We start from the raw sequence: 20,614 nt of genomic DNA on the forward strand, positions 1-20,614 counted from the left end.
CCAGCTGAAAAAAATGTGCTAATCCTAGAGAAGGCGGCTGGAGCCCTGGGGCTGGATGGAAAAATGAAGTAGTATGAGCTACGGAGGGCAGTTCATGTGTTTCATGGGTTCAGTTCCTTAAACTGAACCCCTCAGATGCACCTCCATTCCGAGTTGTTGCTTCAGCACAAAAACAACTTTGTAGAAGGTGCTTCTCTGGGACCCGGTTTCTTCAAATGGGTCCTCCCCCTGCTCGAAGTCATGAAGATTAACGATAATGATGCTTGGGTTTTTTTTTTGTTTTTTTTTTTCAGACTGTGAAGAATTCCTTTGAGAAGAATTATGCGAGATCCATTGGGGCGCTAAACTCCAAGGGCAGCTCTGTGGCTGTTGAGGATGTTTTCAAGGACAAGCAGGAGATTAAAAAAAAAAAAAAAAAATACAACGAATGTCAACATAGTTCTACTGTGTTCTATTGTCTTTCCTTCCACTTAATCATATTGTAGAAAAAGCAATAATTATCCGTTAGGCGACAGCAAAGGAAGACCCAGTGGACAAGCAATGGTGATGAGCTGAAGAGGCCGTGACTTAGCAGAGGAGTTAATCATACTTTCCTTTAATAAACAGCTTCGAGCTCCCCCCACGCCCTGCCCACTCACTGCTTTTCTGTGTTTTGTTTATTTCTTTCCATCAAGACAAATGAGCAGCTTGGAAATCTGCTTGGGTCTAAAAGATTTCTACCCCGAGAAGCAAGGGTAGTGGCTCATGATTTCCACCTGCTGTTTCCGCCTGCCTGGCATGCATTTCCTATTTCTGGTATCAGCAAGTTGGATTTGTCTTTGGGGAAGCAAACCTCCCTCTCAGACCATGAGGTCTCTGGAGGAGCTGTATTCATCCCACCCTGAGGTCCAGGGGCGGGCACATGATCCGGGCCTGTTCAACAGACACATCCCATCCCATGGCCACAGCCTATGGATGGACAAGTGACCTTAGATGGCCCACTGAGACTCTGGCTGGCACTTCGAAGGTTCTCTTTCCACTGGGGTTCAGCAGTTAGGAGGATGGAAGCCTGAGGCTGTTGAGTAAGCCACAAAATGAAGTCAACCCAGAAGAGAGCAGAACTGAGTGACGAAGGAGAGGACAATTCCTGACAACACTCTCAAGACCCTGGATCTAGCCATGCCGGCATTACCACCAGATTTTTTAGACACAGGAGCCAATAAACCCTCTTTTTGCTTAAAACAGTATGAACTGGGTTTTTGTCGCTTGCAACTGAAAGAATGCACAGACTGTCTTTTATTCTTTTATGTCAAAAGACTTGGTAGCTACCCAACCTGGGGAATTGATGCAAAGCCTGGGTTGACAAAAATGATTTCCACAAATAGACTGCATTTTATCACGTCTTCCTGGGATGGGTTCATTGTCACCAAAGTCTGAAGTTGCCACGTGCCATTTTATATGCCAGAAACACGATCTGTTCCCTAACCTGTGCAGCTTACTTCGGACTTTACAACTGGACCAGTTTGCAAAGAAGGCATATTTCCACCTTCTTCATTTCCCTTTAGGAACCAGAATCATCCTGTCAAGACACAGAAGGACTCTGTATTACTCTATTATCCAACTGGTAAGTCTGAATAATGTGCTATGTATGATGAGGGGAAAGACAATGGAGCGCAAATATGCAGATGACAGTATCCTCACATCTCTCCCAGAGGACCCAACGCTGTTCTACACACAGTAGTCCCTCAGCAAACACGGACCCAGGAGGAGCATTCAAGCTTCAATATATTCCGAAGCTGAAGCCCTAGGATATTCTAGCTGATATTCCCGTATGGAAAACCCACGCCACGTTTCTAGCAGATGGCAGGGCATAAACACTTTGGCCTCTGTTACCAACGGGAAGTAGGCTGCTGTCCAGTGAAAAGGGTCTTCTTTCCTTCCTGGTATCTGGGAACAGACCCATGAAAAGTGTCCTTCATTAGGATGTTTGCCATTCACTCTAAGGGCACTGACTGTTTGATTTCTTTGTGACACTTGAGACCATAAGGCTTCTGTCACTTGCTAGATGTCGTGTAAAAGTCAATCAAAGGCTACCAGTTCTTGCCTTCTGATTTACAAACATGACCGATCATTGGCAAGGGCCGGGGGAGACCCTGTAGCTTTGTCCTCAAGGAAGTCTGCGTTTCATCAGGACCCTACAAAACAGGGGCATTAAGCCCTCCTTCGAGGTGAAGAATGCTGACAGGACCAGCAAGGAGGACCCCCAGGGCAAGCCGATGGCAGCAGAGCCCCAATGGAAGCTGAAGAAGAATTAACCAGAATCTCTCTATGGGTTGCATTTTTCACAAATGAGAAAGTTTGAAGTAGAAGCTTCATGGTGCTTTGAGAGAGAAAAGGCTAAGTGATTTACAATCGGGACCACCTTCCCCATCAGTTGCAGAGAGAGGCCGGGAGCCGTCCGTGGCTGGGCTGCATGGACCCCGACTCCTGTCATCACACGCGGCACCTCGCCCTGCCAGACAGCCCCTGCCAACTCGCGCCCTGCGCCAACTCTTAAATGCGAGGACAGAGAAACTAAGAGAACTACCCGACCCAAGAGAAAGGGAAAGCCGATTGCGAGTCAATGAAAAGCAGCCTATCAGCCAAGAGGCCTTGGGAGCTTCCCTCCCAGCAAGAACTGGAGAAACAATTAATTCTGAAAACCAGTTCATTTATAAGAAGATGACCTTAGACGCCCCCTAATTAGAGTGATAGTAAGTGGGCCTACTTTAAAATTAATTTTTAAAAGAAATCCTACAGCTCTGCTTTCCGTGGAAGAGCTGTGTTCTAAAATTAGCAGCTAACGAAGTCCTTCTTGTAGGGACTTGGGAGGTGCCGGGGAAGCAGAAGTCCATGTGAGGGAGACGGAAGCAGCCCCGGGTGTGAGCGCACAGGGACCCGACGCGGCCTACCCGGCACAGATAGGCCCTGGCGTACACGGACACCAGCGGGTCTCCGATCCCGCGAATCATACACGTCAGCCGGGGCAGACATTCTGAAATCCCCCTGTTAGAAACAAAAAGAGGGCAGCATTACACTCCATGTGAGAACTCTCTGTTCTTTTATTTTTAACATAAAGCTACACTTTCTCAATGTAGGGGGACCAAAAAAAAAAAAAAAATCAAGTTTTAGAGACCAACCAAGGCCAAAGTTAGCATTATCTGAGGCAATGTAACAACAGTCTTTCTCTCTGGACACAATTCATTCATTGACTGGCTTCTATCATCTTTACCATTTGCTCAGTGCTGGAGTCTAACCTCTCCTTTTCTGCCCATTTGAGGTCATATTTACTTTATTAGTTTAACAGTTTCTGTCCCCCGATTATTTTCCATCCGCTGATCACTCCTTGATCTTCTCCATGTTCTCACCGTGTCTATATTCCTTTGGCGCTGACTTACTGTCCTCTGCCACACTCCTTCCTTGCACCCGACTCCTGGCACCTCAGGCTGGCACCAGCGATCCCCCGTCGATGTGAATTGTGACGGATTTATTTCTCCTGCAACGTTGGACTTCCCTCTGCCTCAGGCATTATCCTTCTCAAATGGTGAGGCAAAACAATTTCTCTGGCACCACTGTTATCCCTCAAAACTACCCCGGACACCCTGAGATCCAAATCAAATGTACTTGGTACATACTCTAAACCCAATAAAACTACTTGACTATGAAGCACCGTGAGCCTTGGCCCCTGGCGTCAGGGAGTTTACTATCTACAGGCCATTCCACGTGACCTAGCGTGCTGTCGGCTCTGCAGAAAACTGATCTGGTTTCTCCCAGCCCCGGAGGCTCCTCTCAAAACAAGGCCCAAGGTAACCCAGAGTAGCATGGGGCCCAGTGGCAAAGGCTTTTGCTTCTGACATCATCTTCAGCACCGTTTTCAGCAGCATCAGTTAATACTGAGCATGAACCCACTATGTGCCAGGCACTGCTCTCAACAAAACCTCACCGACCTCTTTTTAGGGCCTCGCTCGCAGAGGAGGAGACTGAGGGTCAGAGATGCTTAAGAACTTGCCAAAGACCACACAGCTACTAAAGGTAGAGTGAGGATTCTTCCATGAACCACTCAACCACCTTCTCCTAGCTGGAGTTTTCTTCTCCATCAAATCGGAATTATAAGGGTATCTCCAACCTTATCAAGTTTCTGTTTAGATCAGAGGAGAAAATGCACAGAAGGTGCTTAGCACCGGATCTGCTACACGCTAAGTACCCCATGAACGATGGCTGCTATTACACCGCCATGAGTGCGTGCGTGAGATTTCTTGGAAATGTTATGGTTCTAGACATTGAGGAAGAGCCTTACGTTTTGGAGAGGAACTTGTTACACTTCAGGATGGATGCTTCCACGTAACTACAAAAAATTCCGTTAAGGAAGACATTTTCCAAACGGCCTATGGCAAAAAGACTAGACCACTCACGAGCAGGGCTTAGCACAACTTCAGGACAGGGAGCCTCTCAGCAGCCCAGAGAAGGACGCCAGCTAACAGCTTGTGGTTTCCACAGTTGGTTTTCAAGGTTTCCTACTTACTGAAAATACATTTTGGGGGAAAAAATTACATGCTGATTCACGGTTGCATGCTGAAGTTTAAACTGCGTTGAGCATTTCCAAACGAGGCTTTACGGGGAAAGAATGAACTTTAGATAACCAAGATTCATTTGTGTGTAAGTCAAACTCTGCTCTTCAAAACTGGCGCCTGTGCAGAGAAGCCTGACCCTGTTCCTTTCAAGCTTTTGGAACCAGAGAAAACACATAAAGATGAAGCATTTTAATTGAGAGAATTAATGTGGGAATGTTCCTCTAGGAAACAAAAGCCTGGTACATGGCATCATATTCAAAGTAAGAAAACAGAACACTATTTGGGGAGAGAGGAGTCCAAAAGTTTCGACAATGTGGTTGGCCCTGGATTTTCAGGCTAGCAACCGTAACAGGACCAAACTTTCGACAGGAATTTCAGGGCATCCCATCACATGGCTTCTATTAATGGTGGAACTTTTTCAGCCTATCTTTAAAATCATCAGACAAAAAAAAAAAAAAAAAAGGATACAATCTTGGAATGAGTTCCCTGATGGAAGCAATCTTGAAAAACCAATTTAAGCATGTTTCTTTGGCCGTGTCATTTACATTCTCTGGAGAGAAGTGATCTGAAATACAAAAACAATACCCATCATCTCTGCTAATTCTCTGGATCTGTTACAGCTGCTACGGGTCCTGAGATAGGAGAACATTACAAAGGACAAGAAGGGGTGGTCTCCCCAGTTCTTCTAGGTCTTTCCTTCCAAGTATTATTAGGAGACAATTGGCGACAGCGATGGCTTACAGATGAGGCTTTCCAAGCACTGCTCAGAGTGTTTTTATAGACTTCAGGTCACCTCATCCCCACAACATTCCTCCACAATATATACCTTTTTTTTTTTTTAAGATCTTATTTATTAGAGAGAGTGAGTGGGTGAGACAGCACAAGCAGTGGTGATTTTTTTAAAAATCAATTAAAAAGGGAGAAGTTAATCATTTTAGAAGACAACGAATTCTAGCTTGCTGCTCTCATTTTGTTGTGCAGAGAGTCATTTTTCGTCCCTGACTGCTTTCTGCAACTTGGTGGCACACGATTAAGGTGATCGAAATTCCGAGAGAATCAGCAAAAAGATAAACGTCCAGGTACTTCCTAGCAGAGAACAGTCACTAGTCACAACTGCAGATATTCTGGAATTGCAATTGCAGGTATTTATCTGTTTCTGGATGGTACGGAATGCTTCATTCATTCAAGAACTATTCACTCGCCAGTTCCAACGGGAAGGGAAATTACCATTACCCCTTTCCTGCCCTGAACCCGTGCACTTAAAAGTAACTTTTTTTTTCAAGTTCCAAAAGATCCAGACAGGAAAAGATAAGGGTTATTCTTGAATTCATTTTTCAATCGTGCCTTGGGGAAAAAGGACGGGTGGGATTAATTTCCCTTCGTATGACTGAATCATGGGACCTGAAATCCAAAAGCAAAAATAAGTCTCTGAGGTCATCTAATAAAACCCCTCAATTTACAGATGAGGGAATGGAGATTCAGAAGAGAGCTGACATCACTGTAAGTTATAACCCTGACAGGAGCCTTGTCTGCTGAAGCCCAAGGCTGGACATGGGAGACCCCGGGGACACAGAAAGGCAAGCTGTCCTGGTGTCTACACGGCCTGTAAACTACACAACAATCTGCACGTGCCAATACAAAGGCTTCAGGCTTTCCTTCCAGCTCAAGAGATCATTTAAGAGAAAACGATGTTAAGGCAGGACTTTAAAATCCTGTAGCAAAGTGGGGCGCCTGGTTGGCTCAGTCAATAGAGCACACAAGTCCTCATCTTGGGGTCATGAGTTGAAGCCCCATGTTGGGCGCAGAGCTTACTCAAAAAATAAAAAATTAATGTATTAAAATCTTGTAGCAAAGTAAATCTTAGATTCCTGTACTTCATCTGCTCAACACAAATGTTTTCAGAACCAACTAAAAGTGTATTCTAGCTCTTAAGAGATAACAATACACAGGGGCGCCTGGGTGGCACAGCGGTTAAGCGTCTGCCTTCGACTCACGGCGTGATCCCAGCGTTATGGGATCAAGCCCCACATCAGGCTCCTCTGCTGTGAGCCTGCTTCTTCCTCTCCCACTCCCCCTGCTTGTGTTCCCTCTCTCGCTGGCTGTCTCTGTCTCTAATAAATAAATAAAATCTTAAAAAAAAAAAAAAAGAGATAACAGTACACAAGATAGACCTTGTCCTCATGAAGCTTATATTCCAGCAGAGGGAAAAACATAAGGAAGAACGAAAAGTATAATCAGGTAATATCCAGTAATAGCCAATACTACGAAAGATATAAAACTAAGTATTAGACTAGAGAGTGATTTTGGGGGTGTAGTTTCATTAGACAGGGTGGTCAGAGAAGGCTCTGGTACAGGTGGCATTTAAGCTGAGCCCTGAACTGGAAAACGGAGCCAGCCATGTTTAGATGTGGAAGAAATGTATTCCAGCAAGAGAAAACATTAAGTGCAAAGGTCCTGAGGTAGATAATGACTGCTGGTCAGAGAAGAACAAAAGCAAGCCAATGGGGCAAGCAGGAAGGAGAAAACCAGGCATTGCACACCAAGTCATACAGGGCTAGAGCCTTGGTAAGGAGTTTGAGAGTTTTTCTAGGTGCAACAGAAACTCTCTGAAGGGTTCTGGGCAAAGGAATGGCCTCACATGACATGATTTACACCTTAGCACTTGGGCTGCTTACACAGAGAATGAATTCAGAATGTGGAAATTAATTCAGAGACTTCGACGGAGCAAAGACTCTGCCTTCTATTCCCATTTATTTTTCTTTTATGGTGCTTCTCTTATCAACCCTGAACTTCTGTGGATATTTTAGGAGGAGGGAGGAGACCAGTGAGTCTAGCTCTCTTTCCTTTGCCAAGTCTCTACCCTCGGAGCGAGAGGTCTCTTTACATAACAGTGCATGTAGGGACGCCATCATAGTACGCGCCTCAAAGGCCAGGTCAGTTAAGGACGTGGCTTGTCCAGATGCAGCCTACACAGCCATGGGGAGAAACCGAAGATGGGACTGCCCACAGCTGACAACAAGCACAACAGGACAAACTCAAGTTCTTTCTCCCAAGATGTAAATAAAGTCACTTTATCACTTAGAGTAGATGGTCTCTCCACACATATGTTGGATTAAGAAATGGTAGGGAAAAACTACCACATAGAGTAAGATGTACTTTCCATGACCCCAAAGGACACTGGTATCCTTCTAAACTCATAAAAGGTATGTATGCCTCAGTTCAAATTCCTGAAGGTGAAGGGCTCAGAAATTAAATTCACCAGTCAGAACTTGATTCAACTGGAAAGAATGAGTACACATGCCACCGGATTCCTCTGTGTACATAATCTCTTTAGGCAGAATTCCACACAGATTTCAAAAGCTTTCTTCATAATTATTAAGAGACATCCCCCAAATCACTGACATTTTGGAGAGAAATTTGCCCTTTTCCCTCTCAGGTTCTTAGAACCAGAGAACACTACATGCAGATGAAGATTTTCACTGAAGGAAAAAAAAAAATTAAGAAATTATTCTCAAGAAAAACAAAAGCCTGATTTGCATCGCTTGAAGTAAAAAAAAAATATATCAGGGAAGGAAGAGTTTCAGTGATAAAAGTGCTAATTAATAAATTTAGACAAGGATTGGAAATGAATATGAAAATAGTCTTTTATCTTGAACTTTTATAGTTTAGGTATGAGGTTGTTAGTAATTTTTCCTTAATTGGCTCTAAAATATTGTTTGTATACTTAGTGAAAATTGGGAGGAAGGAAAATTACTGCAGTAGATGTAAACTCGAAGGCCTCTGGGGGTTAGGAACAAATATTCTCATGTAGTTAGGTGTACAACAATGGGAAGTAGTAGATTGTGTATCAAAAAGCGTTTTAAAAAATGCTGTTGGAGGGGCGCCTGGGTGGCTCAGTTGGTTAGGCATCTGACTTGGGTCATCATCTCAGGGTCATGTGATCAAGCCCCACGTCAGGCTCCATGCTCAGCGGGGAGTCTGCTTGAGATTCTCTATCTTTCTCTCTCCTCCGCCTACCCCACTCTCTAAAATATATATTGGGGGGGGGGGAATGCTGTTGTAGGGGCACCTGGCTGGCTCAGTCTGTGGAGCATGCGACTCAAGATCTTAGGAGTTCAAGACCCATATTGGGTGTAGAGATTACTTAGAAATAAAATCATTTAAAAAAGAATACTGTTGTAGCCACAAAAAAACACCTATTTGGGTTTAATTCTGCTTATAGGTGAGCATTTACTGCTGCTTACTTGTATGGCATAGAAGTTGGCAAGTTTAAATTAAATAAGGGCATCCAGAGTTCCCAAATTCTTAAAGCTGACAGAGAAGGCCTTTGCACTCAAGCTGACCCCTGTCTTCCTCTCCAGGCTCACTGCCTCCCAATCGGAAACACCTTAGAACATGGAAGGAGCTGTTAACAACAGGACAGGTGTGATGTGGTGGAGAGAAGGGTCTAGAGCAGCACCATCCAATAGAAATATCATGTGAGCCATGGTCAAAGAGCTAGAACAAGTGAAATTTTAGTAAAATGCTTCATTTAACCCAATCCATCCAAAATGTCATTTCAACATGTGATCAATTTAAAAAAATCATCGGTGAGATACTTCATGGACTTTTGTTTAAGTCTCTGAAATCCAGTGTATTTTAACACATACAGCACACCCTCCATTTGGACTGGCCTGATCTCAAGTGCCCTACATGACCAGTGGCCACCATGTTGGACGGTACAGATGCAACTTAAGAGCAAGCCTCCCACTGGCTGGCGGCAGGGCTGAGCGCAAGTCCTTGGCTCTTCCCCCATGGGTTTGCTCATCTGACACCAGATGACTCTTCCTGCCCCAAAGGTCTGTGGAGTTCTGTCTCTGAGAAATAGCTGTATTAAATCGGTTTTAAATAACAGATACAGAGATGGATGAAAGAATCAATGAACAAGTGAAGAGGTAAATTATGGGTTACTGTCGCCGATGCCATCATCTGGCTGAGAGCAGGAGCAGCTGGAGCAAGGTCATTGTTGTAACTTGTGTGGATGAGAACCTTGCCTTACAGCAGCTCTAGGAACTTGAAAGGAGGGACCAGAGGTAACGGAAGCTGTTGCCAGACAAATCGTCATCATTTATGTGACAACAGGGATTCAAAATCAAGTTGTCCCATTATAACCCCATGAGAATTTAAAATGGATCGGCAATAAATTTAACGCACATATCACTTAGGCACACACTGTAAATGCAAAGTATCTGTTATTGATTGATTTGACCTTGTTCTTTAGTATATATAAAGTTGGTTTCTGCAGTTTGCTTCTCAAGAGAGATAGGCAGTAAAAAAAAAAAGTCGAGCAGTTGAGGAATTTAAGTTGATATAAAAGTTCAGCTGAATCTAGTTGTAACAGCTTTTCATTTTCATGGATTCAAATTACTTGCCCAAATTCTTAGCCAGGCCATTTAAAAACCTAATGTTTTTAGGAAACTGAGATGATCAGAAATCTGCAAAGGTGTTTCTTCTACTTTTAACACACCAAAAAAACAAAATAAATCTCATACTGAGCCTCCATAAATCCTGACTTGATAGAAAGCTTCTAATCACAACCCCAGGGCAGAATGAAACCAGTAGAACAGCTTTGACATTACCTGGTAAGACGCTGCGGTTATCCACACACATGGAGAAGATGCGCTCGTACACGAGCTTTCCTGGGGAGAAAAGGACAGATGGTGTTAGCGTCAGGCTCTTCGGCTCTTCGGGAGCAAACACTAAATAATCGTTTGTTAATTAGGGACAGAGCTGGCGGTTCCCAGAGCACTTTAACTTGTGATAGTATGCTGCCACCTAGTGGGATGAATTTTAAGCCGTGTTTCTTTGTTTCTGTTTTTAATAACATGAGGGGACTTTCACTTTGCCCACAACACGAAGGCCCACAAAGTGCTTTAACATTTTTTTTTTAATTAGTTGCCAACAGGTAAAAAGTTTTCACATGAAAAACCCAATTTCCTGCTTCTTCACAAATGATGTGCCAAAAATGGCCTATATCCCTACAGGATAAAAATGAGCTATGACAGGGGAAGCCTGAGTGGCTCAGTCGGTCAAGCGTCTACTTTCAGCTCAGGTCATGATCCTGGGGTCCTGGGATCAAGCCCTGCATCAGTGTCCTGCTCAGCAGGGAGCCTACTTCTCCCTCTCCCTCAGCCTTGCTGCTCCCCTGCTTGTCCTGTCTCTCAAATAAATAAATAAAATCTTTTTTAAAAAAAAGTCTCTTTAAAAAAAAACGAGCTACGACAAACTAGTAGCTGACCCTTCAAATGACATATATACCACCCCGTTCGTGGCATGGTCCCAGTCTCCAGCTTGCGTTCTCCCAGCAACGTCCTGCTTCACTCCTTTATGTGCTCTGCCTGGTGCCCAGAAGCACAGAAATTTGAGATTCAACTACAAGCGCTACAAGGGGAGAAATTTGTGTCTGTTTTGTTTACGGATCTATACCCAGCACTAAGGTCAGTGCCTGGCACACCATGGACGCTCAGTACTTGCTAGATGCATAAATAAACATATTTTAGGTGATGTGGGTCATAGGTCACGCTGCAACTATTTAAAGCTGCTGTTGTAGCTCAGAAGGAATCACAGACAATGTATAAATAAATGGATGTGGTTGGTTGTGCTCCAACAACAATAATAAAACTTTATTTACAAGAACAAGTGGGCAGGGAAGATTTAATCTAACACTAAAAGCTTTATTCTGTGTTATTTTAGAAAATACTATCAACATCGAAGGGATAAAAATTATAGTTCTATTCCTTTCCTGGAGCCTTCCACATCACCTTTCATGTCAAAGGTATTTCCCTGAGCTCTTGCGTTTCCCCACCCCCACAATCCCATCATTCAGGCAAGCAAAGAACCACACAACCAGTCCTCACAGGGAAAAAGAGACCGGAAGTTCTAAGACGGTGAAGACAAATGACTTCACCAAGAAATGACACAAGGCTAGGACAAAGGGGAGGAAGACATCCGAGAGAAGAGGAACCAACTAGGTGCCTCTCCCAGTGTGGACTACTTATGTTACAATCACATGAAGACACTTGTTGAAAAGGCATATTCCTCGGGCCCTCCTCAGCGCTAGCGAAGAATAGTATTTTGGAAGGGGAGGACTAGGAATGTGAATTTTGAATAACCTCGCGAGGGAGTTCCTGTATACACTCAGGCGTGAGAACCATGGATTTAGGCAAACACCACAGGTCTCTGAGCTAAAACCTGCCTTGGGTGTGGGAATCTCTAAAAACAGTGACAAGCCTCCCTCTTCCCTCTAAACCAGTGGTCCCCAACCTTGGCTACACACTCGAAGCAGCTGGGATGCCTGAAAAATAGGCTGGTGTCTGTGTCCCCAGAGGTTCTGATAGAAAGGATCTGGGGTGCAGCTTGACCATTGGGAGTGTTTTTAAAGCTCCCCGGGTGCGCAGCCAAGGATGGAAACCCCTGCTCTACACCATCAGTTCAACTGAGAAGCTCCCAGAAAGCCTCAGGGAATAAACCCCAGTTCTCAAAGCCACCTGCCTTTTTCCTCCTGGCAGGAAGTGCTTTCCTTACCTGTGGCCAATGGCTCCCATGGCAGCCACACCTGGGGTCATGACGGGCCTCCCCTGTGAGGACCACAGAACACGGCACTGGGACTGCATATCATTTTTACCTTGGGCCATGACACAGCAAGCCATGCTGGTAACCAACCCCTCACCTCCTATGGTACATGAACCGGACTTAAGAGCACAAAACGCCTTTATGTCCTCCACAAAAAGCCTGCCATTGCTCTAAAACCACAGTTTTTATATTGTACCTTCGGACTACCCTAAAGGCTAAGGGGCTTTTAACTACAAAATCATTTTTGGCCAAACAAGTTTGGTGAATATTTTTTTCCTTCGTTAGGTTAGAGGACAACTGTCTTGAGAAATAACCCAATCCTAGATTTCCTTTCCTGACTCACTGTCTTATAAAACAAGAACACTAAAATAGATAATTTTCTGAGCACTTACTTTGTACCAGGTACTGTTCAAAGCTGCTTACACTGATCCTGCCAGCAAACTCTTCAAAGAGGAAAAACGTTATATGCTTCCTATGCATTCTCTGAACTCCCTCCAGAAACTCCCAGAGGCAGGATCTATTATGGCCATTTTACAAGGGAAGAAACCGAGGCTCAGGTGCACATGACTCTGGGAGAGGAGGTACAGGCATGGGATGTGGGCAGAGAGACGCCAGAGCCCAGCTCTGTGCTCGGTGCCTCCAGTGAAATTCCCCTGCAAGCCCAGCATATGCCTTTCGTCTGCACATGCTCACGGCCATATCCCACATCCCTGCCCAGCAAGATGCTCCCACCTTCGGTCAGTCATGTTAACCACTACACCTGCCCCCATACGGTCAAGCACCCCCCCTCAGAGCAGCGTTACAACGATGCATGCGAGACGGATCTCAGCGCTCCGATCTTCCACCCAAGCTAGGCAGACTCCCGCCCCTTTGGTGAAGGGTGAAAACTGCACATTCTGTTCTGCGCAGAGCACAACAGAGTCTCCTTGAGCACCTGCAGACGCCCGCCACCTTACAATCCTGAGGAATATTATTCACAACAGATCCTGACAAGGGCACCCCTGGGAACACGGTCTGGACGTGGAGGAAAGGAGAATGGTGTTGAAAGCCGGTACCTCATTTGAATGTTCGGTTTTAAAAAAGAAAAACATTCCCCTGCTTCAAAATTCAAAAAAGGCTGTAGAAGATACTGAGGGAAGTTTCTCTCTGGCCCATCCCCATCCACTTCCCGGCCCCCGCCAACCTCTGAGGACTCCCACTTCTACAGAATTTCTTGGACACCCTCCTACACGTTTCTTCAGGCAAATAAAAGTGAATGTGAAAAGTATTCTCATTTCTCCTCCTTTCTTACACAAAACAGAACATACTCTACAGCTGTTCTGTATCTTGACTTTTTCACATGACGACATATATACCCTGGAGATCTCTCCACGTTGGAACACGGAGCACAGCCTCATTCTTCCTTGCGGGCTTCCTATGCTCCAGGGTATGGATGGACCGTCATTTCTTTAACTGGTCCCCTAGTGATGGCCACTTGGGTTGTTTCCAAGATTCTGCTATCACAAATGGGATGAATTCCCAGCGGTGAAGCTGCCGGGGTCAAACGTACACGCATTTATAATTTTCATGGAGAGCAACAATTCCCCCGTGAGCCAAGTACAAGAGAAACCAAACAGGTCTTTGACTACAGAGAAAACTCAGAATCCCAGCTCTGCCGCTTGCTCCCTTTGCGACCCTGGGCAAGCTACTTTACTTCCCTGTGCCTCAGGCCCCTCACAGGTCGTGATGAAGACATGATGTAATATCTCTAAACCACTCAGAACAGAGGCAGGCCCAAGGACGTAATGCGTTGAGGGCTTATCACTGCTATTACCAACTCTCAGCCCAGCTAATTTCTGGGGTAGGGCAAGACAAGACATCTGCACTATCTCCCAGCTTGCCACGGGATGGGACTGGGATGCCGCCAGCAGAGGCTGGTAGCATGGCTGCCCAAAATTCTCACAAGGTTAATGTCCGGGTCTGGCCAGGCTTGTAGATTAGAAACCGATCCACTGGCGTCCCTGTACTAGTCTCCCTCAGGATGCTGAGTCATGCAGAAGAAACTTGCAGGAGGCAGGCGAGGGAAACCAGAAGGCCGGTGTGTTAAGCCACCATGAGAAACAGAACTGTCAGGAGAAACAGACACAACCACCGACCTCTCTCCCTGCCTGATGTCCTCGCTGCTGAAGGCAAGCTGCGGTTGAGGACAAGTCAAGGCCCAAAGGGCCTGTGGCTGGGTATCTATTCTGAAAGCCTAACTCACCCATCCATTCTAAAAATCCATTCATTCTCTCCATCCCCACTGCCTCCCCAGCCTCCCACCTTAAGTGCCAGGATGGCCGCTAACCAAGCCCCCCCACCTCCGCCCTACAGTCTCGACAAACAGCCAGTAAAACTCAAATCCCATCACATCCCCTCTTTGCTTAACACTCCCTGTGGTTCCTTATGTCCTCAGATCAAAGCCCAAGTCCTTCCAATGGCGCCCAAGGCCCACCAGGACCTCTGGCCATGTCAGCTCCTACGCCACCACCCTGAAGACCCCTGCCAGCCACCCCCGCCTCTTCAAACCTGCCAGGCATGCTCCCACCCCAGGGCCTCTGCACCCGCTGTCCTGGGCCTAATGTGGCCACACTCTCCCTCCCCGAGAGAGCACGTGGCTCAGCTCTCCTCTCCCTCAAGCCCTTGCTCAAATAGCAAGGTCTCAGCAGGGCCTCCTGTGGCCGCCCTATCTGAAATGGCAACCTCCTCCACCCCTAGCCCACCTTCCCTCAATTCCCCTCACCCTCATGCTTTGTTTTTCCCTCCAGAGTGCTTATCATCACCTGACATACAATTGGGTTTACTTGTTGAGCAAATCCCCTTTCACAGAACATAAGCCCCCAAAGGCAAGGATTTTTGTCTTTTTGCTGATACATCCTTGGTACTTGGCAGAATGCCTGGGCCACCTGACCCTGACCGGCCATCACTCAGCCAGGCCAGCTCATCTTGGGGTCCAGTTAGCTTCCACCCCCCTTTCTTCTAGCAACAGCATCACCTTTCTTCTTTGGGGTGACCCGAGCCTGAATAACGTGCATACTCATCCCCCAGAAGCATGAATGACTTGACTTGTGATCCAACCAGGCCAAGGAGATGGAATTCTGGGACTTTTTATTCAGTGTTTGGAAGACAGAAGCTCTTCCCTTATACTGGGACAACTAGCAGAATGACTGATACAAGCTGATAACACCTTACAGAGTTTATGAATGAAGCAAACCCAAGGGCAAGTACTAGAAAAAATACCAACACACTGTTTGAGTTCCTGAATCCAGAAACTACTCCCGGACTTTTCAACATTAGCCAATAAATACCCCCTTTTCCCAAGATTAGTAGGAGTTAGACTTTCTTATATCATTTGTTCTAGCTAATACACTCAGTCCCCAGTCTCCTGTGAAGTAAATGGGGGTCTCCGCTTGATATTTTGTTTTCTGCCATATTAGATCTTTCTATGGGCTTCAACGAGACTTGCTGGGTTGGGAGTCCACTGGTCCCTCCTTGGCAAGAAAGCAAATGTCTCTGTTCTGATCTGCGATCACCCCTCGGAAGGCGATTCTGTCTGCTAGTTCTTGGGGAGGACCTTGCCATTGAACATCACACAGAGTTTAGAGGGCTGCAAGGCTTTGTGCTCTGGCCACTGATGACCACCAAGGAGCACAAAGGCCTCCTGTGTCTCCAGAGGGGCCCCAGGTTCTTCTCTTCAGTCTGGATCATTCTGCTGGGGGGGGGGGGCCTGGGACGAGGGGCAGTCGTGATGCAGCAGGAAACCTCACAAGAGCTGCCATAGTCAGTCCAGGCAGGAGAGGACTGTGGCTTGGACTAAGCAGTTCAGTGAAGACAGATAAAAACGGACAAAGTGAAGGGAGACCCAGGAGACCAAAGAACCTGGAGACAGGTTGGACATGGGGCGCAGGGGAGAAGACTTTCACATTTCCAGCTCGGGCACAGGGCACATGGTGCTGCCATTCCCTGGGACAGAAACCCACCGTGGGTGCTGGGAAGAGAATCTGAGTTTGGTTCTGACGAAGTGAGTTCCAGGCACCATGACATGTGAAGGGGCAGGAGCTGGCTTAGACCGGATGTGTGTCCCGTGCTCCCCCACCCCTCACTCACTTGCTTCCCTAACCTCTCAGGAGGTGAGAAAACATATCACTTACGATTCTCTCAAAAACAGCAACCTTGTTAAGGAGTGGGGCTGGGGGGGTGGTTTGGTCTCCCTCATGTTTCACCCAACTACTTAAACCACAACAGAAATTAAAGCACCACGACCACCCAACTTCTGGGGGGGGGGGGGGAGTACTTCCTAGGTTGGAAGATGAACAGGACTAGTACTTACCAAACGTATCAAGTATGTCGGTGATAAGGACAAATTTGCTTGGGTAGAACCGAATAACGCTTGTGTCCGAGAGAAGCTTTGAACACTAAAAAAAAGAAGAGAAAAGGAAATTCACTCTGTCGTGTCTGACTTGGTTGCAGTGCTCCAGGCCTGGAAAATTAATTTCTACAAACAAGTGCAGGTGCTTGCCATGTGCCGAGCCCCATGCCAGACACTGGGGACATAATGAGAAGCAAAACCACTGTCCCTTTGACAAGGGGGCCAGACTGCTGACAACAGAGCCTCATAAGGAAAGACTCCATCACCTCCCTCCAAGAAAGCCACAGGACTGACGAATCTTATCCAGAAGGGTCTCTGCTTACACACGGAACGAGGGTCGGCATCAAAGTCACCAAGGGAGGTCAAGGACACCTCTCCCATAGGTGTCCTCACAGAGGACTCCAGCTTTGTTCCAAAGTGCTTTTCCGCATGACCTCTTCTGGTTTATCTCAGGATGGTCTTGATTCTTCAACATTCTTTTCTATGACATGACCCCAGAAGTACATCCCCAGGGTTTCTTAAATGAGTTTTTTTTTTTTTTAATTGAAGTACAGTTGACACACAATGTGAGTTTCAGGTGTACAACATGGCATTAGACAACTCTGTACGTTATGTTCACAAGTGTAGCTACCATCTGTCACCATAAAACATCATCACAATAGCACTGACTATATTCCCTAGGCTGTACGTTTTATCCCCATAGCATCTATTATTTATCCTCACTTCCAAATTTCCCCTCTAAAAGGAAACACGACAAGCTTCAAAGAGCACGTTTCTCTGCAACTATGATATGCAACACTGGGAACATTTTGGCTTTGCAGGGAATCGCTCAATCCCTATGTTTGTATCACCCACACCAAAGGACCATCGACATATTCAGATCTTTTTTATTTTTTAGAGAGGAAGAGAGAGAGCACACGAGCCAGGCAGGGCAGTGGGAGAAGAAGAGAGAGAGAATCTGAAGCAGGCTCCACGTTCAGCATGGAGCCCAACACGGTGCTCAATCCCAGGACCCCGTGATCATGACCTGAGGTGAAATTGTGAGTTGGACGCTCAACCAACCGAGCCACCCAGGTGCCCTGACATGTTCAGAACTCTTAATGGAAGACTACAGCCACACAACATGGCCCCAAACACCCCAGACTGAATCATCTTTTATGATCAGAAACAAAAAATCTATCTCTTCTTTGAAGAACGAAACTACATGTCCTGAAATCTTTGCGAATTCAAAAGTCAGCCCAAGGAACTAAATAACTTACCACATTCTATCATTCCAATGCTTGACCTGTAGATACAAATAGGTCACTTAAAAACACAAGATAGAAAGAGTCCATTAATATGCATTTCCAAAGTGCAGGGAATGGAAATAACGTCTATCGTATCAAGAGGTAGGCTGATACGGGTTTTCAGTTTTGACATTGTGACCCAATTTCTAAATTGTTAAATTCACCAAGTTTCTCCTTAGCATTACAGCCTAAAGGTAAACAACATTTCTGATTTGTGAAACATCCTGTTACAGCCCAAATGTTATGGGGGGGGGGGAGCAGAAGGGCAAGGGGAACGTAAGCTGTTAAAACAATGGTGCTGACACCAAATGTGGCATTTGGACGCTCGTAGAAATCCATTTCCGGATGCCTTGCTTTGTGTATTTCATATGCCCTTTATGTGAGCTCCGACTTCAACAACTGCCCCATGAGATATCAGGGCTTGGAAAAAGCAAACAACTCTGAATCCTAGAGACTGTTTGCAATACACAGCCCTCGGTTCCTAGGGATGTGACGTCTCCTGAGTTCCTACCCTGAGCCCCTCAGAGAGGAGTTACTGCCCAGCAGTGAGGTGAGAAGACAGAATTCAAACAGAAGATTTCAAATTAAACACAGCTGGGGCTTCCCAACATCTGCGCGCTGATCTTGCTCCCAAGCTGGTATCAGGGAACGTACATTTTACACAAGAGAACAGGAAACAGAATTTAAGTCCACGGTCCTAAATTGAAGTTCTCCTTTAAACCACTATTTTGGGGGCGCCTGGATGGCTCAGTCATTAAGCAACTGCCTTCAGCTCAGGGCGTGATCCCGGCGTTCTGGGATCGAGTGCCACATTGGGCTCCTCCGCTGGAAGCCTGCTTCTTCCTCTCCCACTCCCCCTGCTTGTGTTCCCTCTCTCGCTGGCTGTCTCTATCTCTGTCAAATGAATAAATTAAAAAATCTTTTAAAAAAATAAATAAATAAATAACCACTATTTTGAAGATGCCAGTTTTTAAAAGCTTTGGTACAGTTTCCTAAATAAAAATTAGGCCTCTTAGGGTGTGTGTTAAAATTACAGAATCCCTGGGCACCTGGGTGGCTCAGTCGGTTAAGTGTCCAACTCTGGATCTCAGGGCTGTGAGTTCGAGCCCTGTGTTAGGCTCCATGCTGGGTGTAGAGCCCACATTATTAAAAAAAAAAAAAAAAAAAAAAAAAAATCCCTGCTCCATGCCAAACCTATTGGTCAAAACCTCCAGCTGAGGTGCCAGAAAATCAGTATTTTTTTTTAAGATTTTATTTTTATTATTTATTTGACAGAGAGACAGCCAGTGAGAGAGGGAATACAAGCAGGGGGCATGGGAGAGGAAGAAGCAGGCTCCCAGCGGAGGAGCCCAATGCAGGGCTCCATCCCAGAACGCTGGGATCACGCCCTGAGCTGAAGGCAGATGCTTAACGACTGAGCCACCCAGGCGCCCCCGGGAATCAGTATTTTTGGCAAGGGCTCCAGGTGACAGCCTGACTGGAACCCACGACACACTGGGTTCGTGATATCCACGATCCACAGCATACTCAGAATGGACTGAGCATCCCACAGCCCATGTGTTCTCAGCTCTGGAACCATCTGGGGAGCTTTTAAAAATAATGGCACCTGGGTCCCACTCCCAGAGATTCTGATCAAGCTGGTCTGGACTGAAGCTCAGACTCCGGACTTTTTTTTAAAGCTCCCAAGGGATTCGGATACGCAGAAGACCGTGGCAGACACTTCCTGAACAGCTGACTGATAAATTACTCTGCCTGAAATACTTGCTACGGAACTGATTAGCACTGCTGGAAGGACACTAAAAGGGTGTTTTTCATTTGTTTCCAATTCTACAAGGACACTAGGCAGTTTCTAGAATTCAGCATATATACACATTTCTATACATTTCTATATACGTTTCTAGAATATATATACACAATATATATATTGAATATATATACACAATATATATTGAATATATACATGTATATGTATGTATGTATATATACATATATATATACATATATATATATGTATATATATATTTAAAAATAAATTTAGCCAAAACAAAAGGATAAAGTAAAACATAACCTACAGCCACGAACTAAGAAAGGAAGATGGACCAAAAGAAGGAAGCAAGCAGACTACTCAGAGGACAATTACTACTGAAAATATATGGGAAAAAAATCCTAAAAATAAGAAAAACACAAACAACATTAATGGAAAAAAATGAGCAAGAAGAATCAACAAAAGCCACTTTACAGAGAAGGAAACCCCAACAGCCAATAAACATGTGAAAAGAGGCTCCATCTTATTATATTCAGGGAATTGCAAATTAAAATCACAATACAATATGATTTTATTACCTCCTAAATTGGAAAAATGAAAACAGAACGTCTGCTCATACCAAACGCCATGAGGACGCTCAACAGCACAGACTCACGCAGCCCCACCGCTGCCAGGAGCGCGTGCGGGCACAGCGACATGGGGAAGCAATCCAGCACTGCCTGGTCAAGCTCAAGAGGCACACACCCGGCACCCCAGCAATTCGACTCTCAGCTACAGGCCCTCGTCTCCAGAGAGGCCAGCAGACACGTCCAAGAGTGATCACGGCAACATGGTTCATAACAATGAAAGATGGAAACAGGAAAAACCAGATGCCCATCGACATAAAGAATGATAATTATTTTATGCATCAGTAGACTCACTACTGTTAAGATGGCAGATCTCTCCAACTGACCTATAAAGTCAACACAATCCCTAT

General features: G+C 45.5%; 1 protein-coding gene across 1 annotated transcript in view; it reads right to left on the bottom strand.

The window, feature by feature from the left end:
- VPS35L (VPS35 endosomal protein sorting factor like) overlaps window positions 1-20,614 on the bottom strand; it is a 110,015-nt gene that overhangs the window by 66,044 nt on the left and 23,357 nt on the right. The window contains exons 8-12 of the mRNA XM_045770928.2: window positions 16,549-16,633; window positions 10,208-10,267; window positions 5,058-5,154; window positions 4,316-4,363; window positions 2,931-3,024 (exon numbers count right to left, since the gene is read on the bottom strand). Coding sequence (XP_045626884.2) covers window positions 2,931-3,024; window positions 4,316-4,363; window positions 5,058-5,154; window positions 10,208-10,267; window positions 16,549-16,633 — 384 coding nt within the window. The remainder of the gene's footprint in view (window positions 1-2,930; window positions 3,025-4,315; window positions 4,364-5,057; window positions 5,155-10,207; window positions 10,268-16,548; window positions 16,634-20,614) is intronic.

This window comes from Ursus americanus, chromosome 2 (assembly GCF_024610735.1).
Source record: "Ursus americanus isolate L20-20 chromosome 2, mUrsAme1.1.p, whole genome shotgun sequence".
In the NCBI taxonomy this organism is placed as follows: Eukaryota; Metazoa; Chordata; class Mammalia; order Carnivora; family Ursidae; genus Ursus; species Ursus americanus.